Source organism: Dama dama, chromosome 25, assembly GCF_033118175.1.
Source record: "Dama dama isolate Ldn47 chromosome 25, ASM3311817v1, whole genome shotgun sequence".
NCBI lineage: Eukaryota > Metazoa > Chordata > Mammalia > Artiodactyla > Cervidae > Dama > Dama dama.
In genome coordinates this window covers 64,453,927-64,481,347 of record NC_083705.1, presented here as the reverse complement: position 1 = coordinate 64,481,347, position 27,421 = coordinate 64,453,927, and the positions used below count along the sequence as shown (strand labels likewise).

General features: G+C 46.9%; 1 protein-coding gene across 2 annotated transcripts in view; it reads left to right on the top strand.

Moving 5' to 3' along the window:
* Positions 1 to 27,421, top strand: part of TRIO (trio Rho guanine nucleotide exchange factor) — a 353,621-nt gene that overhangs the window by 125,206 nt on the left and 200,994 nt on the right. For both annotated transcript variants that reach the window (XM_061129325.1, XM_061129326.1), the window contains exons 3-7: positions 9,245 to 9,359; positions 16,295 to 16,487; positions 18,906 to 19,418; positions 21,258 to 21,380; positions 25,018 to 25,209. In XM_061129325.1, the coding sequence (XP_060985308.1) occupies positions 9,245 to 9,359; positions 16,295 to 16,487; positions 18,906 to 19,418; positions 21,258 to 21,380; positions 25,018 to 25,209 (1,136 nt within the window). The remainder of the gene's footprint in view (positions 1 to 9,244; positions 9,360 to 16,294; positions 16,488 to 18,905; positions 19,419 to 21,257; positions 21,381 to 25,017; positions 25,210 to 27,421) is intronic.

Sequence of the window (27,421 nt, the reverse complement as noted above, 5' to 3'; positions counted from 1 at the left end):
CTTTGAAAAATTTCAATGAAAGAATAAACTTCTGAACATTTTTTTACCTCTGTTCCTGTTTATTCTTTTTTTCTTGAGATATAATTTTCATAACATAAAGCCACCTTTTAAAAGTGTACAGTCCAGTAGATTTTAGTGTATTCACAGGTTGTGGCACTATCATCACTGACTGTCTTAATCCTAAAGAGACTGTCATCGGCCCCCAAAGAGCCCCGTTCCCAGTCCCAGGTTCTTCCACCACTCCTCTGATACACTTTTTGTTCTGACCCATTTTAAAACACATCAAGGGTATTTAATATTATGGTAACTTTGTAAAAGCTCTCCATGTGAATGACTTTTAGTAAATTAAATCTAAGTGAACTAGCAGGGCTTTGAAAAAGCAGGCCAAAGGATCAGAGATTCTGTGAGATACCTGTGGGCTCAAGATCTCTTAAGAAACCAGCATGGATGCCTTGAACTTGAATATATCTGATCCTTATTCTCCCCTCCAGGTACCTGGAAAAGTAGTCCTCATTGCACGTAAGTGAGATAGCACAGAACTGTTTTCCCCATTCAGAGGGGGATCTAAATGAGGTGAGATGATGCATCTAACGTCTGGTGAAGTCAGAAGGAGGGGCAGTAAAAGAAGCGTCCTGTAGTTTATATTTGGTGTTGTGTGTGTGCTGCTGCTGCTGCCAAGTCGCTTCAGTCCTGTCCGACTCTGTGACCCTATGGACAGCAGCCCACCAGGCTCCTCTGTCCACAGATTCTCTAGGCAAGAGTACTGGAGTGGGTTACCATTCCCTTCTCCAATTGTATGTATATAAGTAGGTATATTTATAGCTTACATACTTAGTGTATTACATATATTTAATGTCCTGCGTGTTTGCACATTTAATGGATATGTATATATCGGGTTGGCCAAAAAGTGTGTTACGGTTTTTCCAGAAGCTGTGATGAAAACACCTGGCTGCACTTTTTGGCCAAGCCTACATACATATATAACATCAACCTCTGCGTGTTCCTATGTCATTAGGGTTTGGGTCTTAAAAGAACTCACAGGCAGCCTCCACTGTTTTTTAATCCCTTAACTTTTTATCATGGAACATTTCAACATCCGTAAGGAGAGAGGCTGGTATAATGAATTTCTGTGAATCCATGGATCACTTCAATAAACTTGTTTCATCTATGTTCCTTGAAAAACTTAAAAAAAAAAAAAAAAACCCTGTTTATTATTAATAGACATAGAAGGGAATAATAACTCCTTAATAATAATAGCTCTTTAAAAGCTCATCAGTATTCATATTTGCATGGTTGTATCATTATTTGTCTTTCTAGGATGTACATTGCAGTTGGTGGATGTGTCTGATGTATCTTTTTAATCTTGAGGCTCTTCGTCTCCTCTTCATTCTTTTTGTCTTACTCCTTTGTGTTTATTTATTAAGTGAAGAAGCAGTGTTTTCCTGTAGACGTCCCTACATTTTGCTGATTGCAGCCTTGGGTGGTCACTTAACATGTTCCCCTTGCCCTGGATTTCCTGTGAACTAAGAGCTGAATCTTGCTGCTTGATTAGACTTAGCTTAGATTTTGTAGGAAATAGACAAAGCATTTTAATGAGTAGTGTTGGGTAGTTCTACTGGGAGTTTTATTGAGAGAGTCTGGTGTCTCTCTTTTATGACATTTAGCATTCATTGATATTTCTTGCTTAGCTAATACTTTCTTAGGGTTGCAAAATGGTAATATTCTAACTGGGCTTCCCAGGTGACACTAGTGGTAGACTCTGTCTGCAGTGCAGGAGACACAGGCTCAATCCCCGAGTCAGAAGACCCCCTGGAGAAAGAAATGGCAACCACTCCAGTATTCTTGCCTGGGAAATCCCATGGACAGAAGACTACAGTCCATGGGGTCCCAAAGCGTTGAATATGACTAAAGTGACTTGGCACTCATACACAATATCCTAACTATACCCTTTTTTCTTCATGTTTCAATTCGGATATTCCATAAAGAGAAATGTCCCATTGTCAGCTTCTTGGTTTCCCTGAGTTCATACAGGAAAGGAAGGAAGATCTGTGATTGATTCTTGACCTTTGTTTTCAGGCAAAAAAAAAATCATTAGTCATTTCAGACACACAAAAAAGTGCTGAGATTTTTTAAGTATCATTTTGAGCTCGTGGTTTTAAATATATCTGATGTTTCCATTGTACATTTTTTTTTTTTCTTATGAAGTTAAATGTTTTTCATCCTTTCACTAGTGGGAGCCTCTTCAGATTGGCTCCGAAATCCAGGTACTGTGGTGATAGAGTTTGTCTCTCTGCTGATGTGACAGGATGTTTCAGGCCCCACCAAATCTGTTTCCTGCTCCATGTCCGCAATCAGCCATTTCTCAAAAGTGCCCTGGTTCTTTCACATGGCGCGTAGTGCAGGGTGCTGAGGAAGCTTGCTATTCTGGTGGGGCACTGTTTCTGAGTCAGATATCTCTGTGTGTGTGTGTGTGTCTATATACACACGCATGTATATGTATGTTTTCTAAATTAGAAACAATATCAGGACTTTGTCCTAACATTTCCAGGTCAGATATAGATTTACAGGTATTTTATTTTTCTTTGATTTTATATCTCCTTGTCTTTTCCTTATGCTAAACATCTTAGTTCCTACCCTCATCAACTTAATTATCTATCTACATTGTAGTACTGATGGTATCACCCTAGTATGAAGACCAGATGCAATTCAGTAATTTTTTTGTTTTTGTCATCCTAAGGATATGTGCCGCTAAGAGCGTGCAGCAGCCCTACTCCTGTGTTTTAAAGTCACACAAAATAGTTCCTCTACACGTGGGTCGGGTTCCTCCCAACCTGAAACTTAGGATCACTTATCTGATTTTACTTTACATTTTTAAGGCTTAAAAAACAAGCACCTAGGAGAAGGAAATGGCAACCCACACCAGTATTCTTGCCTTGAGAATCCCATGGACAGAGGAGCCTGGTAGGCTACAGCCCATGGGGTCACACAGAGTCGGGCACGCCTGCCCACGCACACACACGCGAAGCAGGCAAGCCCCTCGCGCGGGAAGGGGCCTGAGCGGCCTTCTGCCTGCGTTGCAGGGCTGCTTCAACGCCAGCTCCAGCGAGAAGAAGCTGGTGTCATTCAGACAGTGAGCACGCGCTGCGCGGCCAGACCACACCGGAGCACGTGCTGGGGCCCTGTCCCACCTGGGACCCGCAATAAACGTGTGTGACTCACCTTAAAAAAAGATAAAAAAACACCTAATATTTCTTCAGTATTCAGTAAAATGTATACACATCATTTGAGGGTTAAAAACTTAAAAAAGTTAAAAATAAGGTGTACTCAAATCTAGTTTCTCTCCCTGCCTTCTCTGCCCTGTACCTTTCCTCTCCAATAGATAACCTTTTTTTGCTTTGGTTTTCTTTAGTTTTTAGTTTATTTCTTATACTCTTAAATGTGTCCTATCCATCCATCTATTCTCATCTCCTTCCCCCACCCTGCCTCCTCCCACCCCGTCCTGACCAAACAGTAATTTATTCTGCACCATTTTCTCTGCTTTGTACTCTCGAGAGCAGTGTGCAATGGAACAGAGATTCCTCATTCCTTTCACAGTTGTTCATAATGCTGCTGTGTACAGAAGTAAAAGTCGCTCAGTTGGGTCTGATTCTTTGCGACCCCATGGACTATACAGTTCATGGACTTCTCCAGGCCAGAATTCTGGAGTGGGTACCCTTTCCCTTCTCCAGGGGATCTTGCCAACCCAGGGATCAAACCCAGGTCTCCCACACTGCGGGCAGATTCTTTACCAGCTGAGCCACCAGGGAAGCCCTGAGTACAGAGACTAGTTTATTCCGTCAGTTGTCTGTTGATGAGTTACTCTTCCAGTGTGGCTTTTCCAGGGCAGAGTGAACATTGACTTTGGACCTGGGGATTGACAGGAATATAGGATTTGATTGCCTAGAGTTTCGCTGTTAGTGTGGTGACCACTGACCTTAGTTCTGGTCTCAGTTTTGCAGAAAATTCTGCATTTCTTGGAAAGGGAAAGAGGACTTCCCATCAGTTGTATGTATTTTTGCTAGCTTCTAGCACCGTCTGAGGCCACAGGGACCCAACTGGAAGGTCAGGCACCTCTGGAGGCCTTCCGTCCACTCTGCGTGTGTGCTCAGTCGTGTCAGACTCAGGCAGTCTTGTTGGACACTGACTCCCTGGACTGTAGTCCACCAGGCTCCTCTGTGCTTGGGATTTTCTAGGCAAGGATACTGGAGGGGGTGGCCATTTCCTTCTCCAGGGGATCTCCTGACCAAGGATCGAACCCATGTCTCTTGCTTTTCCTTCGTTAGCAGGTGGCTTCTTTACCACTAGCGCCACCTGGGAAGCCCCCATACACTGTACAGAGTCCCCTTAAAGCCTTCATTCAAGGCTGTCTTAAGCAAGTTTCTGGTTCCCAAGATTCAGCAGGAACGAGGTACGAGCGGTGGGCGTGTGAAGGTCAGGGCTGGCCCCGTGGTGACCTTGAGCAGGGGCCCAGTGGACACCCTTCTGACAGCTTTGACAGCAGACTTAATAGCAGTCATAATTTCTCTTCATGAACCACACTTTCTCAGAGCTTTCCTTTGGAAAAGTTTGCTTTTCATGGTTAGTGAGTTATTATTCCTCAGAGGGGAGTAAAGAACCATTTTCAGTGGTATCGGAAACCAGAAATTCAGATGAGGGCCACACAGAGGAAAATACAGTCGGTCCATTGAGATTTACATTATACTTCTCACAGTAAGAAGCCTTCTTAAAAAGGAAGTTTGTATCAGTATTATCAGCTATACTTCAATTAACAAAAAAGACAGAAAAAAATTTATTCTACTTGGGTAAAAGGTGACTTTTTATTTATTCATTTAAAGAAAAAGGATGACTCTGAATTTGCTCCTTCTGTGGTCACAAGTTCCCTGAAGTTACCTTTTATAAGAGGAAAATGAGTGTCACTGGGTTTAGGAGAGGAGGTGTCATGCTGATGTTCATAGCTATCATTATGTAGGAACTTTCCTGCCTTCTTTCTGATATTAAAACAAACCTCAGTTCATTTAGCCTTTGTGCTTCTGTAGGAGTGTTCATCAGGCCTTTCCATTTTTAACTTGCAGATACCTGATAGTAGGTACTGTTAATTTTGTTTGTTTGGAATATTAAAAAGAGAATTTGTTCCTCCATTTGAATGTTTATTGAGTCCCTTCTGTGTACCAGTCTGTTACCAGGAATTAAGAGGGTAGAAGATGTCAGTGATTGAACACAGGGGCTTCTGATCTAGCTGGGGACAGACAGAGAGAAAGAATGTGCAAAGTACATCATTTAGAAGGTGATAGGGGCCTTACAGAAATAAAATGTAGCAGTGAGGAAGGAATGCAGAGCAGATGCAATTTTAATAAGAAATGAAGATAATTCAGTGTCGTTATGAACATAAACTTCACTTCTTTTGTCTTTTTTTGGACTAACCGAGCATTTGGATAGACAGATAATCCTTAACAAGCTGTTGGTTTTTGGTTCCAGACACACAGAGGTACAGAGATGGTAAAACTCTCCTAGTAGACAGCCTAGTAGACAGACGTTGGTAGGTGCAGGAAGTGGGTTTCCTGCCCTTTCCTTTTCACTGAGTTTCCCATCTGTGAAGTGGGACTCGGGCTTCCCTGGTGGCTCAGTGGTAAAGAATCTGCCTGCAATGTAGGAGGCTTGGGTTCGATCCCTGGGTCAGGAAGATCCCCTGGAGAAGGGAATGGCAACCCCCTCCAGTATTCTTGCCTGGGAAATCCCGTGGACTGAGGAGCCTGGTGGGCTACAGTCCATGGGGTCGCACAGAGTCGGACACGACTGAGGGACTAAACCACCATCACCACCACCAAAGTGGCACTCTGCCCCTCCCGCCTCACCATGAGACTGGGAGTTGACATCAGACACATAGAGTATGTCTAGTAGATGGAGCTTTTATGAGCTATAATATCATTATTTTTATTAGTTCAGCAACAAGAACTGTGAGCCTGTGGCTTTTCTGCTTCCTAACCCTGTCAGTATTTTCATTTGTGTACCTTCTGTGACATTGGCAACCAAGTTAAATCTTGGGACATATAATATAAACAGACATCTGTGGAGCTGGTTTTTAAGATCTCTGAGGTTCAGAGACCACATTCTTCTGAAGTAATACTAGTATATTTCATTGGTTCTAAGATTTTAAATTTTAACCCGATTGGGAGGGGTCCTCGGATGATTGGCACCTGCCTGTCCCTGACTGTGACCCACCACGGGTCAGAAGATGCACCTCCGTACAGGGAGCTTTGCGAGTGAAAGCAGGTAATTGAATATTTAGTGGCGAATATGCCATTTTTCTAGGAGGTGCAGTAGGGCATGGAATCCGCCTGCCAGTGCAGGAGACACAGGTTCAGTCCCTGGGTTGGGAAGATCCCCTGGAGAGGAGAAGGAGATGGCAGCCCGCTTCAGTGTTCCTGCCTGGAGAACCCCATGGACAGGAGCCGGGTGGGCTACAGTCCATGGGGTCGCAAAGAGCAGGACACAACTAATTACGCATAATGCCATTTTTTGCTTCATAAGTGATTTTTTATGAAGTTTGAAAATAATCATGGTGAGTTTACTGAAACTCTTCTGCGAAAGGGCAGAAAGACAAAGTGATTTTTTTCCCTCTCTATCTTAAAATTCAAGTTCAGGTTTAGGTAAGCTCTTTTTACAGCACGAATGAGGGCCTGTTGAGGAGCTTGCCAGCAGGTCTCCGGGTCCTCCTCGGCGCCCCCAGCTCAGGAGCGTCTCTGGTTGACCGTGGAGCGGTCGCAGGGGCGGCCAGCACTCTGCACACCCCTGCAGTCCTCACCCCTGGAGTGAACAGCAGGGCCGTGTGCAACATGTGCACACAAGTTGACTCCCCTGTGACTGTCTTTGATGGGCAGATTCTGGATTCTGCTTTTTTTCATAGCCATGCTGGAGCCCACCTTGCTCACATTGAGAGATATGATGACCCCCAGAGGGGGGCCATTCGAGCAGGGGTCATGGGCATTTAGTCTCCCTGATGAACCACACATTATGTTGCACCTAAAAGCAATTCTGAGTGGTGTTGAGCAATGTGTGATGCTGTTCTGATTACCAAAAGTGGGCTGAATGTGTTAATACAAATAGATATTTTTTATAACTCAAGTTTCTGTAATATATGTTGATGTAGAATATTTTTGATCAAAGAGATTGATTCGTTTTTGAAAAGAATGAAAGATACTGGGAAATAAATACTGGCAGTTGTTACCTGTCTTATCTTGGAGACATGAGGTATTCCAAAATAAAAACTAGAGCCAGTGATATTTCCCTCAAAATACTACTTGGTATTTTAGAAGATCACTTTGTAATGATACTCTGTCATTTACAACAGTACCGCTTCACACTCTTTAAGAGTACCTTTCACTCATGTGAACGGCCCAGGAGCCCATCATTTAGCTTTCCTTCTGATATTTTTATTACTTAGGAAGAACTGAAGCCACTAGTTTGAAACAGTATACAGTTCTCGTCAGGACAGAGAGCCCAGCTGTGGCGCGCTGGCGTGGCCCCTTGGACCGACTTGAAGCTCATTGAGCCTTGGTGTCTTTCATGACCAAGCTGACGTGAGGAGACGAACAGGGTCATTTTGACTATCAGATCAGAGCTCTCGATGCCATACCTAGCGTGTGTCAGCTGTGGTTTAGTTGTTGGCCACATTTAACACCTGAGTTACTGGTTTTATAAGTAATTTAACACTCTTCTGGACTGCAGGACTTAACAGTACACATAGGTCAGTTTAAGCGTTCAGAATCAGCATTAAATGTCATTACTGTTAGAAGGAACTCGTGTCTAACTTTTTGCGACCCCGTGAACTGTAGCCTGCCAGGTTCTTCTGTCCATGGAATTCTCCAGGCAAGAATACTGGAGCAGGTTGCCATTCCCCTTCCAGGGGATCTTTCCGACCCAGGGATCGAACCTGCATCTCCTGCATTGCAGGCAGATTTTCTTCACTGCTGAGCCACCAGGGAAGCCCATCAGTCATCCTAGGACATTGTAAAGACCCATGTTGGTAAAATGTGTTTTAAAATACCAACATCTTCTGCTGCCTATGTTTTCGGCATCCTTAAAGTAAAGAATCTGGTCCCCTGTTTGTTTTTGTTTGCATTTTCATTTACCTTTGCTGGACAAGGTAAATAATTAAGATGAGAAAATAATAAGTTTCATATTGTGGCTTGAATTTTGCAATCTCAGTACTGTACTTCTGAAAAGACATGACCGAGCTATAAAATTAAATAAAGTAAAAAAAAAAAAAAAGTAAAAAAAAAAAAATGAAGTATATACTTGGGAAAACAAAAGTTTTCTTTCTCTGTGTTTTTTTCTGAGACCTTTGATAGAAATAATAAAATAAATGTGGTAGTTCCATCAAAAATATTCAGATACACTCGTAGACTTCCTTAAGCTGTGTATATCTTAATGAGAAATAGTTCTACCTTTCTGTCAAAGGCCTGTCACGTGAAAGTTGTACTTAATATGTGATGAATCTTTATAAAGTTCTTAAAAAATTCTTTGTGCCATTCTGTCTGTCTGTCGCTTTTGTTTTTTGTGTGTGGCTTTTTGGAGAGAGTGGGGCAGCTTGACCACAGGGGTCAGCTACTGCCCTTGAGAGGGGAGGGCGCCTGGGAACCCAGCTTCTGTGAAGTCACCATCCACACAGAAGTTTGGTGAACAATCCTGTCTTTTCCTGTTGAGATTTAAAGCCCAGTTTGGTTTGTAGTAAGGAGAGCACTTAGAATGTATGGGAGAGAGAGAGAGAGAGACAAAGAGACAGAGAGACAGAGACAGAAACAGAGAGACAGAGACAGAGAGAGACGGAGAGAGACAGAGACACAGAGAGAGACAGAGACACAGAGACACTGGGGGGAGGAGACACACAGGTGTGAGGAGGTGAGTTTTAAGGCAAAGGAAGCACGGGTACATGAACCTTTTTTTTCCTCTCCAATCATAGAACTGAAGAAGGGCGGGAACAGACCCGCTGAAGGAAGGAGACAGGGTTCTGGTGGGACACCCTCCCTGAGCAGGTGGCCTTGCCGCTGGGCCCGGCGGAGCAGGGGCGCTGGCCTTTGGAAGGTCCTTCGGGCCGGGCGGGCCGCCCCGGCCCTGGGCCTGGGTGATGGCGATGCCAGCCGCCCACGGGCCTCGGGAGCCGCGTCCTCCGCTTGGTGTCTGAGCGTGTGCACATGTGTGTTTGCAGGTGGCAGAGACAAGCGCGGGGGTCCCATCCTCACCTTCCCGGCCCGCAGCAACCATGACAGAATACGGCAGGAGGACCTCCGGCGGCTCATCTCCTACCTGGCCTGTATCCCCAGGTGAGTGCGGGGGGCCTGGCCGCTCGCCGTCCATCGGGCCCCTCTCGGGAAAACAGCCCCCCAGAGCCCGGGTCCCAGCCAAGCGTTGCCATGGTGAAATCACATTCTTGCTCCCTGTTTCCCTTCCGTGATGCTTTCCCTCCCGGGTGTGGGATGAGAGGGGCCGAGTTCCTCGGGGGGTGGGGTGGGTGCCCCCCGGGCGGGCACGTGAGGATGTGGTGCCTGAGGCAGCAGTGGGGGCCCTGATCCGAGCCTGCTTCGTGGATCCTCGGGGTGCAGGCAGATGTAAATGCCCACTGCCAGGGGGCTGGTGACCGCCCCCGACCCACTTAGGTTGGCACCAGCCAGGGAGACAGCCCTGTCCTGTGGTGACCCCCTCCTCACCGTGGCTGTGGCAGGTCAGCTTTGGTCTGGATGGTCTGACCTTCAGAGGGAGCTCCTGGGTTTTTCTTCGCGTTCTTGTGTGTCCTTTGTGGGAAAGCTATCACACGTCATGAATGACACGTGAATGGGCCCCTAAATGGGCTTAAAAATGTGGAAAACGTTTCCCCCTTTGTCTTCCCCTGGTACTTCCTTGAACTGTTGAAGTCATAGAGTTGGAAAGAGTCTTCGAAGTTGTTTCCTACTCTGTCACTTATAAATATGGCGTAGCTTACGGCCACCTCTTACTGAGCTTGTACTGTGCCGTGTGCTGTGCTAATGACGACAAAGAGAGAGAGAGAGAGGAAGGGCAGAAGCATAAGGAAATCCCTGCCACCCTAGATGATGCTTGTCCTAGAGTTTAAATGAGCAGCAAGGTGAATTGCATCCAGGTGAGCTTTTAAAAGCAGTTACATTGTTGGAATTCTGGATATAACTTTGGCAACTTGCTTGCTTTTTGTTCTTGAAATCTGTATTGATTGTAAATACTAAAAAATTGCCTTTTTCATTGATGTTATAGAAAAATTGATTTATGTATATTGTTGATCATCTGATGACCCCCTTTAAATGGAGACACAAAACTTTGTCCTGGGAATTGCATAAACAGAACTGGAGGGAAGCAGGCGCCCTTGTGCCTGTCCGCCGGCTCCGACAATGATCACTTTCTGCCCATCTTGTCTGCTTTCCTCGGAAAATAGAGTGTATCACCAGCATCGTCTTGTGTCTCTCTAATGTGACCCTCCAACCACTGAGCACAGTTAGTTCACTTCATTTCCTGGATTTGCCTCTGTATTTACAATTCTGGACAATAGGAAATGCCATTTTCTTGTTCTTAGTTCATTTAATGAGCAGGTAAGAGAGATGATGCATTTATCCACTAATAACGGAGGAAGATTCCACAGTGGTCCAAAGAGCAGTGGCAACAAAGAGATTCCTCTCCAGGCCCACTCAGGTCCTCCAGTGACTGGAAAAGAGCCATGCTGCCCCCAGGGGGCCTGCAGAGGTGGGAGCACTCCGGGTTTAGCCAAAGGGATCAGTGATCATCATCAGAAGATTCAGGGTGTGAGAATTTGGTGGGACCTGCCTATGGCTTGCTTGTTCTTAATTTCTGAGTCTGATAATTTGTTGTTAGTTTCAGAGTGATATAAACAGTCCTGGACAGTGGAGGGGGGGGTGCCTGTGGGACTCCTGTCTCAGTCCACCACCATCCACCCCTCCCCACATTTTCTGCGAAGTGAAGGAGCCTCTGGCTACCCCTTGGCCACACAGTCGCAGGACCACACATTCCCAGATGTGGAGAGAGTGCTATCCGGGAAAAGTGTGTGGGCAGAGTCAGACAGACTGGCCTGGTGACTTATATTTATGGGTTTTCTGATTTATGTGATAGTAATCTGTGCTTCTCGGATCATCGTGTTAAGAAAGATTATGTACACGCATGCCCGGCGTGGCAGCTGCCCACGCTAGCTGCCTCAGCTGTAGTACAGTAACGTCCGTCTTTCAGATTTGCTTTCTGTTCTTTTCCTTCTTGCCACATGTTCTAGAGCCGGATCTTCCTGTCTGTTTTTTTCTGCGTGGCTTCCTGATTGTCTTTCCACTAGAACGTGGCCTTGGGGATAAACATCAGTGTGTTCTGAGCGGCAGTGACTAGTTTTGAATATTGTTATTTGGGACACCTTCCCTTCTCCTTTCCCTTTCTAAAGAAACAAAACAATGAGAGTAATAGACTGACTTTCATATGATTAATTTGCAAGGAAACTTTTCCATGAAATGAGTAGGAGAGAAGTCAGAGTGGAACTTCTTGCTGGTGTTACGTGGGACTCCCGCACAGAGATGAAGTCACATTAATCTTGGTATATCTCTAGTTGTTGGTTGCTCTTAACGCATGAAGGAGAATGTTTTGTCTTCTTTAGAATGATTTATAGTCGCTAAGGTTTCCCAAGTGGCTGAGTGGTAAAGAGTCCACTTGCCCAATGCAGGAGATGCAGGAGACCCAGACCCCTGGGTCGGGCAGATCCCCTGAATAAGGAGATGGCAACCTGCTCCAGTGTTCTTGCCGGGAAATTCCATGGGCAGTGGAGCCTGGTGGGCTACAGTCCATGGGGTCACAAAGAGTCAAACACAGCTGAGCATGTGCACACACACATACACAGCAACTAAATGGATAAATCACTCTTTGGTCACCAGTGAAATCATGTGAAACTCTGAGCTGATTCATTCATGAATATGCATATAAGAAGATACCTTCTTCATCTAGGAAATGAAGAAAGAAGACTTTCTTCTAGAGACCTGCATTGAAAAAGGACTTTAGTTCTATCTATGTGTATTTTTTTTAATCTCACAGCTAAAGTGAAGCTTTTAGGTAAGACTGCTATAAAATACCTTGGTTAATAAGTTTCACTTTCGGATGAGCAGTGTCTTGGAGGTGGAGGCATGGCCCAGAGCCCTTGTGTAGCAGCCGTACTTGTTCACTGGATGCTCAGAAGTTAGGGCGGGCTTTGGGGATGCTTGCACGTCACTGCTTTCTTAACAATGCTGCCTGACTTTCAGCTTGTAAAGACAGACGGGTGGGAAGGCTGGGCACTCCCAGCCCGGCTGGTCTGCTGCTCGTGTTCCTTGGAGTCCCTGGTGAGAACTTGTGAGTTGGATCGTGGAGGCAGGTGACTAGTTAAGCCTTCCGTACACCGTGCAAGCTCAGGGCACCTTTGGTTTGTGTCTCTCTCCAGCTCGTTCCTTTTGTTAAGCCTGGAGTTACTCAGGATTCTTTCTAAGCCCCTGTCAAGTGGAGCGGCTTTGTAGTTTTATGTACACACTGCACAGGGCTCTGTGAACAGGAAGACAGGCTGCCAGAGAATTGACCTCGATGAGGGGAAGACCGATAAAGCCCAGGCCCTAAACAGCAGCTGATCACAACCATCGAACCCAGTGCTGCAGTTGGACTGTCTCTGGGGCGCGTCTCTGGTGTGCAGCAGCAGGCCCTGAGGGTCTGGAGCCCTGGTCCCCACTGGGCAGCAGGCATGGATGTCCTCCCTCGCAGGCCGGCCAAGCCCCGAGGACCTGTCGAGCCCAGAAGTTCCTATTGAATGGACTCCTGCAGGATAGCAGACCCCATTAGTGTCCGAGGAAGTCCAGGCCGCTTCATTTTAGTGACTTGGGAGATTTCTGGAGACATTTGTGGGAGTGCCAGCTGCCTCTAAGGATTTATGAAGGAGGCTGAGATACTCCCCAGATCCTGGCCTGGGACCTGCTTGAGACAGGAAAAGCGATTCCATGAGGATCCAAGGGTGACCTCTCTTTAAGTTTATGGTCATACAGAAGCAAATCAGATCACTCCTCACTGCGTCCCACGCTGGAGTGATAAGCTGGCGGTCGCTGGGTCAGTCTGTTTGTGTTCCTAGGACTGTGAGCCGTCACCTGCCCAGGTTCTGTCACCCCAGACTTTCTGGGGATGTTTTGGTTATGGGCCTCTTGCCCTGCTGTGATTGTTGCAGGAACCTGGAGTGTCAGTTATTCTAATGCTGAGAGTCCAGATGAGGGAAAAATGGTATGTGTGGGAGTGGGGAGGGCAGGAAGGCAGAAGAGCTCGTGCAAGGGAGCGGGAGATTGACTTAAATTTAGTTGAGATTGTGTTTTTGTTTTTTTTTTGGGGGGGGCGGGGCTGTCTACAGTGCGCTCACTTTATTGAAAAAATTTTTTAATTAAAATTTTTTCAGTATAGTTGACTTAACAATATCTGTGTTAGTTTTAGTTATACAGCAGGATTATTCAGCTATACATATATATTTGTTTTTCAGGTTATTTTCCATTGTAGGTTGTTACAAGATACTGAGTGTAGTTCCCTGTGCTATGCAGTAAACCCTTGTAGTTTATCTGTTGTATGCATAGCAGTTTGTATCTGTTAGTCCCAATCTCCTAATTTATCCCTGCCCGTCTCCCTTTTTCCTTTGGTTGCTGTGAGCTTGTTTTCTATGCCTGTGATTCTGTTTCTATTTTGTATATAGATTCATTTGTATTATTTTTTAGATGCCACATGTAAGTGGTACCATTTGATATTTGTCTTTATCTGACTTCACTTATGATATTCTCTTGGTTCATCAGTGTCATTGCAAATGGCAATATTTCTTTGTTTTTTACGGTTGAGTAGTATTCCATTGTGTGTATGTGTATATATATCACACCTTTATAAGCCAGTTCTCTGTTGATGGTCACCTGGGCTGTTTCCATGTCTTGGCTATTGTTCATTGTGCTGTTATGAACATTCGGGTACACCCCTAATTTTTGAATTAGAGTTTTCATTTTTCTCTGTATGTTTGTCCTGGAGTGGGATTGCCGGATCATATGGTAACTCCCTTTTTAGCTTTTGAGGCACCTCTGTACTCTTTTCCATAGTGGCTGTAGCAACATCACCACCAATAGTGTGTGGGAGGGCTCCCTTTGCTCCACACCCTCTCCAGCATGTTTGTACTTTTTGATGACGGCCATTCTGACTGGTGTGAGGTGCTACCTCATTGTAGTTTTGATTGCATTTCTCTAATAATTAGCAGCATTGAGCATTTTTTCATCTGCCTGTTGGCCGCCATCTATATGTCATCTTTGGAGAAATGTCTGTTTAGGTCTTGTGCCCTTTTTTTTAAATTAACTTGTTTGTTTTTTTGATACTGAGTTGTATGAGCTGTTTGTATATTTTGGATATGAACCCCTGTCAGTCACATGATTTGTAAATATTTTCTCCCATTCTGTAGGTTGTCCTTTGGGTTTGTTGATGGTTTTCTTTGCTATGCAAAAGCTTTTAGGTTGGTTTAGGTCTCATTTGTTTGGTTTTGCTTTTGTTTCTTTTTCCTTGGGAGATCGATTTAAGAAAATACTGCAGTTTATGTCAGAGAATGTTTTGCCTGTTTTCTAGGAGTTCTATGATGTCATGTCTTACAGTTCTTGAAACTATTTTGAGTTTAATTTTTGTATATGATGTGGGGGGGGACTGTGGAGTTTTAACCCATTTTATGGACACTTTGACTTTTGTTTCTTCTGTTTTTTAACGTGTCGTCTGTTTGTCTGTGGCTGTGCCGGGTCTCCACTGTTCTCAGGGCTTCCTCTAGTCGTGGACAAGCCACAGCTGCTCTCTGTTGGTGCGCGGGCTTCTCCTGGCAGTGGCGTCTCTCATTGTGCAGCGCGGGCTCTGGACACAGGCTCAGTAGTTGTGGCGTGTGGGTTAGTTGCTCTGCAGCACGTGGGATCTTCCCTGACCAGGGATTGAACCTGTGTCTCCTGCATTGGCAGGCGGATTCTTGACCATTGAGCCACCAGGGAAGCCCTTGTTTTTTTGTTTATTGCAGACATGCTTTATGTACCGGAGAAGGCGATGGCACCCCACTCCAGTACTCTTGCCTGGAAAATCCCATGGACGGGGGAGCCCGGTGGGCTGCAGTCCACGGGGTCGCTAAGAGTCAGACACGACTGAGCGACTTCACTTTCACTTTTCACTTTCATGCACTGGAGAAGGAAATGGCAACCCACTCCAGTGTTCTTGCCTGGAGAATCCCAGGGACGGGGGAGCCTGGTGGGCTGCCTGCCGTCTATGGGGGACTGAAGTGACTTAGCAGCAGCAGCAGCTTTATATGCATTTCTTGTGTCCTCAGAGGTTGAGATTTAATAAAGTTCATAATTTTTATGTCTTCATTGAGGACATTCTTAAGAGAAACCGGCTCTTTTGTTTAACAGCTCTAACTTGGAGAGAAGAATACAGCGACTTGAGCGTTGCCTTGACCTGTTGCTAAGAGGCAACCATGTTCTCTGTGGCCTGTGCACTCTCAGTGCAACCGGCTGACAAAGACAAATAAGACACAGTAATCCCATGAAAATAGGTGTACCCCCAGACCCTGCCAGACGGGGGGTCCCCCGGGGCTGGTGAACCACGCCTGAGAAGCTGCGAGGGAACTCAGGGTCCCAGGCAGGTTAAAGGGAATAAACTGGGACATTCAAAAGCTCGCGCCCGCTGATGGGAGTGATCCCAGCTCCCCGCGGTCCTGGAGCCTGGGTGACTGCTGTGCCCGGCTCTGCGCGCTGTCGGGATTCCCTCCCTGTTTGACTCTGTCCTTGTCTAGTGGCCCTTTACCCTTCCTCGGCAGCGTGTGTGACCAGTTAATGCACACAAGGCCAGGGAGGTGGGCAGGGTGGTGTCACTGCTTTTCTCCTAAAGAGAAGACAAGATGCAAAAGCCGTGGACACAGCATAAAGACTTGAACATTTTTGAGACTGAACCCTGTGCGGGTACAGTTAGTCTGTTCCGTTAAGGCACCAGGGAGGGCGAGAACCACGGCTAAGACCCACGCTCTCTTGGTACGGATTCTGCGTCCAGCGGCTCCCTGGGTACCAGCGCTGGCTGGCCAGGCGGTGGGCGGAGGGACCCGCCCCGCCAGCAGCAGGATGACGGAGGCAGAGCCTGCCTCTCCAGGCCGCCTCCGACCAGACACAGGGGCGAGCCCTGGCGTGGTGTCAACCTGCCTTTTCTTTCTCTCCAGTGAAGAAGTCTGCAAGCGAGGGTTCACGGTGATTGTGGACATGCGCGGGTCCAAGTGGGACTCCATCAAGCCGCTGCTGAAGATCCTACAAGAGTCCTTCCCCTGCTGCATCCACGTCGCGCTGATAATCAAGCCAGACAACTTTTGGCAGAAACAGAGGACTAATTTTGGCAGTTCTAAGTTTGAATTTGAGGTAACTTCCCCGTGTAGCCAGACCAACTCAACCAGTAGGTGTGGTTTATAAAAGCTTTTCTGTCGTCATTGCAGGCTGGTTATAGATGTTTCAAAACCATGTATCCAGCAAAAGCTGCATATCTTAGTTACATATGACGTGTAAAGTTAGTCATTATGTTAAATAAGACAGTCAGGTTGGTTTGTCACCGTATCTCCATGGGGGTTTAGGTTCCAGGCCTCTTGTCTCTGGGCGATGGGGTTGCTGGGGTGTAACCTTTGTGTCTTAGAAGCCTGTTTCCTTTCACTTCGTGGGATAAAATAGCTTTACTGTTGAGCACAGTGGCTTTAGGTGGCTTCTGAGTCCTCACTGTTAACCTCAGCCGTGGAAATGAGGGAATGATAGGGAGAAATGCCCAACCTCAGAGTTCCTGAGATGTGTGGGAGAGACTGACTTTTTATCGCATCCTTAATTAATGCTGGAGCGAACCATCTGCTCTGTATTTCATACATCAGGTCTCTCGTTTATGAAAAGGGAGCGATTCCTTTAAACCCCGGGCGGAGCCCTGGGTGCAGTTAGCGCACAAGGTCACTGTCTTTCAGGCAGTGTAAAACAGCCCTCAGCCTGCCGACTGACTCTCCTTCCCCTGGAACCTCCTCTCCTTAGGCTCCCAGGCTTCTGACAAGGCTCTGATGCAGTTGGTTTCATGAGAGTATTATGGGGAGAAAGTACTCTGGCCAGGTGGAAACTTGATTCGTGCCATATTGTGTAATAAAATTTAAATATTTCCTAATTACAAATGCTAATTTTTAGTTGACTAGATGGTTCATCTAGCCACTTGCCCAAACATTAGGTTGCAGTGAATGTATTCATGTATTTTAAGGTTAACAGCAATACTGGTATTAAACATATCACACAATATTAATTCTTAAGCTTGATGTTACTTGCTACACCTTTCAGAATCTTTTCATGCATACAGAAATTGCATTTTAAAATTTGGTTCCTTGGTACTGATTTTCAACCGAAATCTGCATGTAGTTTTTGAATTTGAAACCACACTCAAGAGGTTTAGGTGAAAGGTGAAACCAGTAAGCCTTTATCTTCACACACAAGACGAAGTGAGTTTGGAGGACAGTTTGTCGGATATTAGTTCTTTTCTTGACACAGAATGTAAAATGTGTTGTATTTGATGATACACATTTTAAGCAGACATAACAGTTTGTTGGTGTAAGGTCTGTAGGTGTTTGCGCATTTCACTGTGCTGTGTCCCTCCGGGCCTTTAAAATTTCCTGCCCTGGTTTTTCTGTTGACGTGCTCTCTATGTTATCACCTGCTTCTGTCCATGAAGTAATTGCTCCATGGACGTTTTTAAAGTCTGCACAGATGAGACAGAAATGAACCTATAGTCACATTTCAAGCTAAAGTGCTGGGCCGGGAGCCGCCCCTCTTTATAGCTCTGCCTCTTTTTGCCATTTCTTACGCCAAATGTCACAGAGATGCAGCTGAAGGTTTCTCTAAGATTAGAGGTAACAGAGGTGGGGCTTTATCTTTTGGTTCTAGGCCACATATTTTTTTCTCTTTTCCTTTGTCCTCATCTTTAACTCCCCTTGCTTACGTTTTCCTTGAGGCATCATAACTAACATTAACTCCGCGTCACATTCTGTTAGGGTGAGATGAAGGTTCATCGCCTAGGTTGTAATTGGCTAGAGCCTTGTGAGCATTAGATTGTTATATAGGTGATGTGCAACCCGCGTGCTGCTCAGGGGCTTCTCTGGCGGTGCTGTGGTTGAGACTTTGCCTTCCATTGCAGGGGGTGCGGGTTCGATCCCTGGTTGAGGAGCTAACATCCCGCATGCCTTGAAACCAGAACACCAAAACATAAAACAGGAGCAATATTGTAGTAAATTCAATGAAGACTTTAAAGATGATCCACATCAAAAAAAAAAAAAAATTAAACAAAAATCTGTGCTGCTTAGAGTCACTGTGGATCTCTGCAAGTGAATGAAACATTTGTTCTCTCTCCAGCTTTGTGAGAAGGGCGTCTGCCAGCTTTCTTGCTAACGCTTGAGCATTTTCTAAATTTTTAAAAAGTCACTCATGTTCCAGTGTGCCTAACGTAGTGAGTTAATTTCCACATTCTTGGAAAGAAATTGACCTTCTTTAGCTGTCATGAAATTCATGATTCTATTATTTTAGGTTTTCCAACTAACAGCCATGTGTTGCTCTAATGAATTTGTCTTTCACTGAGTGTACTGATGCTTCTTTTCATTTACATTTGTTTTAATGGGGCCAGCACAAGGTATGTTAGGTTTTCTATAAGTGGATTACTTGCTTCAAGTTTAAAAATCTGTGGTTAAGCATTACAGTGTGGTTAAGTATTATGATAAGACCACGTAAGACGGGTGCATCTTCTCACACGTGATTTTCTTTCCCCTTAAGACAAATATGGTCTCTTTAGAAGGCCTTACCAAAGTAGTTGATCCTTCTCAGCTAACGCCCGAGTTTGACGGCTGCCTGGAGTACAACCACGAAGAATGGATTGAGATCCGACTTGCTTTTGAAGACTATATTAGCAACGCGACCCACATGCTGTCTCGGCTGGAGGAGCTCCAGGACATCCTCGCCAAGAAGGAGTTGCCCCAGGATTTGGAGGGGGCGCGGAACATGATCGAGGAGCATTCCCAGCTGAAGAAGAAGGTGATTAAGGCCCCCATAGAGGACTTGGACCTAGAGGGACAGAAGCTGCTGCAGAGGATTCAGAGCAGCGACAGCTTTCCCAAAAAGAACTCGGGCTCAGGCAACGCAGACCTGCAGAGCCTCTTACCCAAGGTGTCCGCCATGCTGGACCGGCTGCACTCGACGCGGCAGCATCTGCATCAGATGTGGCACGTGCGCAAGCTGAAGCTGGACCAGTGCTTTCAGCTGAGGCTGTTCGAGCAGGATGCTGAGAAGGTAGTGGAGGGGGCGGGGGGTGCTACAGTGCTTCCTGGAGGGAGGCTGCCTGGGTCGCTGTGTCTGAGCACCCGAGGCCGGTTGGGTCGGGAGAAAGGGCGGGAAGAAAGGGCTGGGGAGGGGCGAGCCACTCACAGGGCCTGGGTCAGAGACCAGCAGTGTCAGTTCAGAGCTGTCCCCTCAGTCTGCTTCCCAGCGTCTCTCATCGCGCGTTCAGGGCTCTTCTAGAAACCTAGAGTGGTTAATTACTGATGGTCTGGTTTGGAATGCCTGTAAGATAGGTGCGGATATTTTCAGTTAAAAGAGTGAAAACTTTATATTCTTGAAAGCAGTAATTATGCATGTATTTTTGTAATACTTGCTCTTCCACCCAGAAAAGCCAGTGAGAAAACACCCTTCAGATCTGTTATTGAATTTGTTTTCAAAATAAAAGGCGAATAATGAATTAAGAATAATAGCTTCTGGGAAATAACAGGCAATAATTACTTACGGTTTCCTGTCAAACCAGCAGGTCAGAATGAGCTCTTGTCTGTCTCAGCAACGTGAAAACAGGACACTTACTTAGAGGAAAGGGCTGCAAGCTGTGAATGTGGGTGGATTGATCTGTGTTAATCTAAGCTCACTGAATTCTTTTCAAGGACAGGAAAATATTTTATAAAGTTAAGAAAGCCTATTAAAGTCTTTGATATAAAGGGATCTTTTGAAAGGTGACAGTCCAGCACTATTATCCCGTACTGTTATTTGGTAAGCTTCTAAGCTCTATTTGTTTAAGTTCACCCTTAAATAGCATGGGGGTTGGGGTGTTGACCCTCATGCAGTTGAAAACCCACGAACTGTGCTCTCTGCCTCTAAAACAAAGGAGTTGATAAATGACTCACCCGAGGATGAGAAGCTGAAGCAGTTTAGTAGAATAAAGGCTCCAGTCCCCTGTTCTTTTGATTCCATATATTGTGATTTCTAGTTGAACACAGCTTTTTGCCACACTTAAAGATGTGTAAAATGAAAATACAGGTTTTTCATTTATTGAAAAATATAGATACTTCATTTACTTCATTTATCTGCATGTAAGTAGACTCATGCAGTTCAAACCCAGGTTGTTCAGGGTTCAGCTGTAGTGCCTTATCAGAGATGCTAGAAAATCTTCCTTTCAGTTACTCAGTGAGCAGGTGACTGTCCCTAGGTTCTGTTCACATCACGGAAGCAGCGTTGATTGACAATCATTTCTTTTCCCTTAAATGTTTTCTTGGGAACAATGTAGTTAATATCCTTTCCCAGGTAGCATCTGTATTGAATCTTAAGAGAGATGTCATTGTTAAGGTTTTCCCCATTTCTTTTTATTTTTATGGTAAATTTTATTGTTTGCACAGGGATTTTTTTTTTAAATTCTTCTTGCATTAAAGAGCATAATCTCTTAGTCGTTGAAGTTGCCGTCAGTGGTCTGTGGGCAGAGCAAAGCCCATCCAGAGACCTGTAAGCTTGTAATTTCACCTAACGGGTCTCTAATTGAAGAGCAGTGTGGCTAATTATGTGGCTCAGCGTAGCAGAGAGTCAGAAGATTGGAGTTTTAATCAGCCTGGGGGATCTGAATGACCTCTCCTTCCGATGTATCTACTTCTTAATTCCTCATCTGTCTAAGGAGCACCCTAGGTAAGAGTATCTTGAGCTCCTGCACGTTCAGAACTGTGACTTGGTAGCTGTCTAGAGTCTTCTGGGCTCCAGCGCCGCAGGGCTTGTCGGTGGAAGGATGCCGCCCTTCCTTGGTTTGGTCCGGTTCCTGGGTCTGTGTCAGGCCTCTCTTTCTCGGGAGTGATCCCAGGTTGTCTTTTTTCATCCCGGTAGATGTTTGACTGGATCACACACAACAAGGGCCTGTTTCTGAACAGCTACACCGAGATTGGGACCAGCCACCCTCACGCCATGGAGCTCCAGACCCAACACAACCACTTCGCCATGAACTGCATGGTAAGACATGGGGCGCAGGGGTGTCCTGCTGCTGAGCTTACTTTAACAGACTGGGGGGTGGTATTTACACGGCTCCTTCCAAGCATGCTGCCCGGAGTCCCTGCAGGGTCTTCTGATGATCCAGTGTAGCAGCTGACCTCCAGTCTGGGAGATTCTCTGTGGTAGCAGTGTTTAGGTAGCTTGTTTTTACGTTTGTAAGCAAACAGAAGTGAAAACAAGCAAACCAACCAACCAGTGAAACTTGAACCAGTTCACTTGGCCAGGCCCACATGCATGGATTTGATGCTGGCTTCTGAACTGTCCCTCTCGGGAGCCCGTGGGGCTCTTTTCAGAGGCTGAGTTGCATGAACCAACCCGCTGTCAATTTGCTGGCAGCCCTTCAAGATGAAGATGTAAGCCAGCCTGCCACCCTTCTCAGGGGCATCCTCCAGTTCTCCTAAAACGTGAGCCTTCCTCCCAAGTTGAGTGGAGGGCCGGGGTCTGACAGCAGTCTTTCCCACAGTCCTGTGGCTCTCTGGATGACCTTGGCCTGTTGTGATATGATTGGGGTTGCTGCAAGATTGCAGTGTAAAATCCCCTGAAAGAACCCAACAGTGAATTTTAAATAACAGTCTTAGTATGGTTTTGGAATTAATATAACTAAAACAAAGCTATACGTTGTTCTGTAGGACGTAGGGTTCCTTCTGTAGAGAGTTTCTCTAGAAATTTTCACTTTAGAGACATTTTTGGTGTGGACTTGAGCCCGACCTATGGAGGTTAGTTAGCCCTCTTTGCCTGGTAACTTGTGTCTAAAGTGCATTGAAACGATACAGAGATGGGATCGTTTAAATTAGTTCAGTAAGAGGCCATTTCATTAGAGTTCAGTCTACAAAGTATTCCACTTTGGATAGTTTCAAAAAAAACATTCAGCAATTAATATTTTTGTAACAGACACTATCCCAAAAGTCTGATACTGTTCTTGTGTTTGAGATAAGAGAATTTTGGGGTTAAAGATTGAGCCTGGATATAGATGAGGAGAATAAAAATGGGCCTTTATGGAAAGCATCGTAGAAGACTTTTTTCCTAACAATTCCCTATCAGTTTTTCAAAATATTCAGAAACTTCAACTAAGAACAAAAGACAGATTCAGTCCACCATTATCACATACTTTAAAAACCAGAATACTGAAATGTATTGTATAAAAACTAAAAAGGAGCAGAAAGGGTCCTCTGCCTCCCCCAGTGTTGCTAGTGATTAGGAATAAGCAGAAGACGAAGAAGACAGGCATGTGGGTTATGAATGTAGAGGTTTTTAATTCTGACTTCTATTTATTGGGTGTCCTTGGGTAGCCTGTTTAATCTTTTTGAGCCTCAGTTTCCTAATCTCTAAAATGGGGATAATCTCTACCTAACATGATGTTGCATTAGTTTACTTACCAAGTTTGTGTAAGACAACAAGAGGAATTTATCAAGTAAGTACTTCATAAATGGTAGTTGCTACCAGTAATGTTATCACCTCATTAAAAATACTGTCAGCAGTTTTAGTATATTATGGTAAGCAAGAAACTCTTAAAGGTATGGGCAATACCTTTTTTTTTTTTTTAGGTTTAAGTATATTTTCTATTTTTCTATGATGCACTTCTATCACTCCTCTAAGTAAAACTTTTAATTAAAAAAGGCTATAGTCGCCTGTGCACTGCAGGGTGACAGTTGTTGGGGGCGCTTTGCAGGCCTCCCAGCTCCTAGTTCTCAACACCTCCACGAGCCCCTCGTATGTCTAGGACATTTACTTATGCAGAAGTGGGGCCTGATAACCTTCAGCCCTTTCTGGTGCTGTCTGTTGTGTTTTGAACATTTTTGACAAAGAAAATAGAAGTACTAGATGTCAGTGAGCAAAGTCGACTTTAAGAAAGCATTTTAAGGGACAGCAACGGCTGTGCTCATTCTCCCATCACAGGTGTTTCAAAGGCTCTCATGGTTAGAATCTGGGTGGAGGCACAGCTAACATGGGGAATTATACACTGCCGTGTCTGTGCACGCTCGTCTGGGCTGTGTGCCACATGGCTCCCTCATCCTGCCATAGTGATAGAGGCATGGCCCAGGCAGGATTCAGAGAGTGGTCCTCTGCATGCGGAGTGCAGGCAGTTTGAGGGGATGGAAGCCATGCAGGCCCTGAAACAGATGGAGGTGGGGTGCAGCCCCTTCCGTGGGCCCCCGGATCCTGACAGAAGGTGCCTGCTGATGCTCTTTCGAACAGACCTTTGGGGTAGATTTTCCTCTTTAAGGATCCAGAGAAAGCAAAACTCAGTGAGTCTGGTCAGTGTCTCTAGAGGGAGAGAACATGTATGAGAAGGGGAGGCATTGCTCCTTAGAAGACAGTCATCGGGGCGCTAATGCCACATGAGGCCGTGAGGCCAGTTCCCCTCGGATGGTGGCCTCGACTGCCCATCACAGCCTCACAGATGCCCCCCTGCCTGCTGGGCAAGCCCCACACCCGGACGTGGTAGCTGGTTCGATCCCGCAGCCCAGAAAAGTGCCTCAGCGCCCGGAGTCTGCGGCTCTGTAAACCCAGATGACTCCACCTAGTTCAGGCTGCGATCAGGAGTGGATGAAAGGAATGAGTCAGCAAAGGTACAGAGAACGCCAAGCGAGTTCTGTAGGCTGCTTCCTTGGGTCGCTGCGCTCGGGGTGACAGTGATGAGGCTGGTGCAGGGGTCACGGGGCGAGGCAGCGGGAGATGCCCCAAGGACCACGTGGGCAGGAGAGACGGGAGGAAGAGTGCAGGAGTTCAGGCAGGTTGGGTAACCCGGTTTGATTTAGGGGTGAGGATGACGGGAGCCAAAGGTGAGGCTGCGATTTGGGGAGGCCCAGTGCACGGTGCAGTGTTGGGCTGAGTCACAAAAATCTTAATAAATATATTAAGAGCAGCAACAACAGGCTTCACTGAAAGTGTGCATTCCGCACCCTGCCTTTGCTTTCTTGTGATCCTTAAAGAAGATGGAAGGCAGAAATGGAAATACCAAAGTGAGAACTTCTTTTGCAAGAAAAATGCCCTTTTTTAAAAAAGAAAAAAGCTTTGTATTCTCATTTTTGCCACAAGCTACTCGATTTGAAGAGATTTCAACACAGTAGAAAAGCTCGCTTAAAGTTGGAACACAGCATTGTTCTGTTGGTCCCCCGATTCACATTCCCTGGGGAACGTGGATCCATTTTCAGGTTTCCTGTTGGCACCAGAAAGCTGACTTGGAGGGCTTGTTTTCACACAGAGTAGCCTCTGGTTGCCGCGTCCAGAGTCTGTCATTTCTGGGTCCTCATGACAGACTGCGGCAGTGGCTCCCGTGATTCTGGGCGGCAGCTTGCCATCTGGACCCTTCTTGGGACTGGAGGCCAGGGCGCAGGTCAGAGGGTGTTGTGTGTATTGCTTCTCTGCCCCTCCCAGCTGGTTCATCTGTAATTCTGCAGTTTTAAAATTAGAAACTGGAATCAAGGCTTAGGGTTTATGGAAATCCGGATGGCAACACACGTGTCCTGTTATCCACCTGGTGCTATTAGAATGTGACTTTAAGTTCGTAGGCAGCTTCAGAAAGCACGCTCTGCATCTGTCGGAGCGGCACCCCATGCGCCCCGCCCTGACCAGCCCCCCTCTCGCCCCTCCGCAGAACGTGTACGTGAACATCAACCGCATCATGTCGGTGGCCAGCCGCCTGGTGGAGTCGGGCCACTACGCCTCCCAGCAGATCAAGCAGATCGCCAGCCAGCTGGAGCAGGAGTGGAAGGCCTTCGCGGCCGCCCTGGATGAGCGCAGCACCTTGCTGGACATGTCGTCCGTCTTCCACCAGAAGGCCGAGAAGGTCAGTGCCTGGGAGCCCGGCCCCTGCCCGCCTCCCCTGGCCCCCCGCGGTAGAGCCTCAGAGACCACTGGGGCGCTGAAGTCACCCCGCGGCGCTCAGCCCTGCTGCAGGCCCGGGGTGCTGCTGCACCTCCTCGTTTGTAAAGTGGAGGTGAAAGTCATGGACTTGAGGGGCCGTCTTATGGTGTAAATGAGGTTCACGTTAGGGGCCTGCACACAGCCTGTTGCCCCAGCGGCTGTTCTCTATCCCCTGCTTTCTAGCCCTCCTCCTGGCCTCTTCCTCTTCCCTTGAGAATTCCAGTTAGGAGACTCGGGTGGCACCTAACAGACCGCCGACTCTCCGGTTTAGGCCCCGGGGTCTGCTTTTCCCGCAGCCCCGGGAGCGGCGGCCGCGCATGTCAGGGCGGGCGGGTGCCTGCCTGGGCCTGACCGTGGCCTGAGCAGACGGGTGTGGCCTCCGCTCCCAGCACTGGCCCCTCTGCCGGCGTCGCGCGCGTGCAGGGTGGCGGGGTCGTCTCCGGTCGCTGTCTCAGGGCAGCAGTGTTCTCAGGAGGTCTCTCCAGCCCAGCCCACTTCCCCTGGTCCCCTGGGCCCAGAGGGGTGCTGGCCCTCAGCTGGGCCGGGCTGCAGGCTGGGGCTCTCAGCCTCCCGGCAGGGCCGAGCTACACCAGCCCGGGCCGCGGTGGAGAAGTGGCTTTGGGGTATGGTTTTCAGTGTCCCCCACAATTGTTAACGTTATTTCTGTGGATTTGGTCCTCACGCGCGCTTCACTTGCCGACCTGCTGGTCACAGTACCTTGTCTCGAAGGTAACGTGTGAAGTGTGCCCCTGACACTACCCACACGCCCACGCACGGGCACACCTGCCTCAGCGAACACGCTCGGAGAGCAGCGGAAGAGAGGGAGCTGCTGTGACTCAGACGCTCGTGCTGGAAGCCTGGGCGGTGAGACGGCTTCCCAGACGTGGAGGAAGAAGCTCAGGAACCTCTAGCTGCTCGGGAGACGTGGGCAAGGGACAGGTGGTTGCCTTCATTTGAAGGCAGAATACTGATAGAGCTTCCTCAGGGGTAGTTATTTTGTGGGGGAAAAACCATTCACAGGGATTTGCACTGATGCTTCTAAAAAGGAAATAGTGTCCTTTCATCTAGAAACAGCCTTGCTGGGTGGGTACAAGCCCCATCCTGCCCGGCATCTCGGAGGGGCGGCTGGAATGTCGCACAAGGTGCTAATTAGGAGTGATCTCAACTCTGGGAACCTTTAAAGTGTGAAGCAGGAGTGGAAACGGAACGGGAGAGCAAGATGACAGAATCGTAATCGCCTCATGTGGAAGCTGTGAGTCGGGATTAGCAGGTTTCAGTGGCAGGTTTTCCTGCTAAGTTTATGCATGAGGTAGTTTTGTGATAAAGGAGACACAGAGCCCCTACGCAGGAAAGTTTGAGTTACAGTAACGGGAGCCCCTTCAGCTTAACACAGCACTGTCTCCACTTCTGTGTGGCCGCCTCTGGTCCCGTCACGGTCAAAATCGTGGCGTGTCGTTCGCTGGACATTCCCGTGCTCGGGAGAAGAGCTGTGTGGCCCCTGCCCACGTGCCGTCTGGGACGGTAGCACGGTGCGGGGTACAGTCACCCCCTGGGCTGTGTGGAGGTGTATGACTTGCTTTTGGGCCCTGGAAAGGCCCTTCAGGACGATGTGAATAAAGCTGAAACCTGACAAGCTGGCTGGGGGACTCTTGGATAGTCTGAAGCATAAGGGAAAAATCTCTCTCTAACCATGGCAGGATCCGGAATTGCAGGCAATCCAGAAGATTAATTGGCTCTGCCAGTTAATAGGCTCTGCCCTGCCTGAAAGCAGTGTAGAAATGTGGGTGCCATGGGGTAGTCCCCTCCCCAATGTTTTATTATAAAAAAATTTTAGACATGCAGCAAAGTTGAAAGAGCCTGGGGTGTTTTTATTTGGATAAAATAATGGCTTTAATTTATGAGCTTGAAAGAAACACAGCTAGAGGAATACATTGTTGAACAGAACTTCATGGGGTCTTGCATGAGCTCTAACAGTGCTTGTGGACTCCCATCACTTCAGTAGCCAGAGAAGATGCCCCATAGGTCCTTGGGGACAGAGTGGGCCCATGAGAAAGGCCGGCGTCTCTGATGGGCCCTGACTGAGGCAGCAGCCGTACCCAGCAACCAAAACGTGTGTACAGGACCCTAGGACAGCT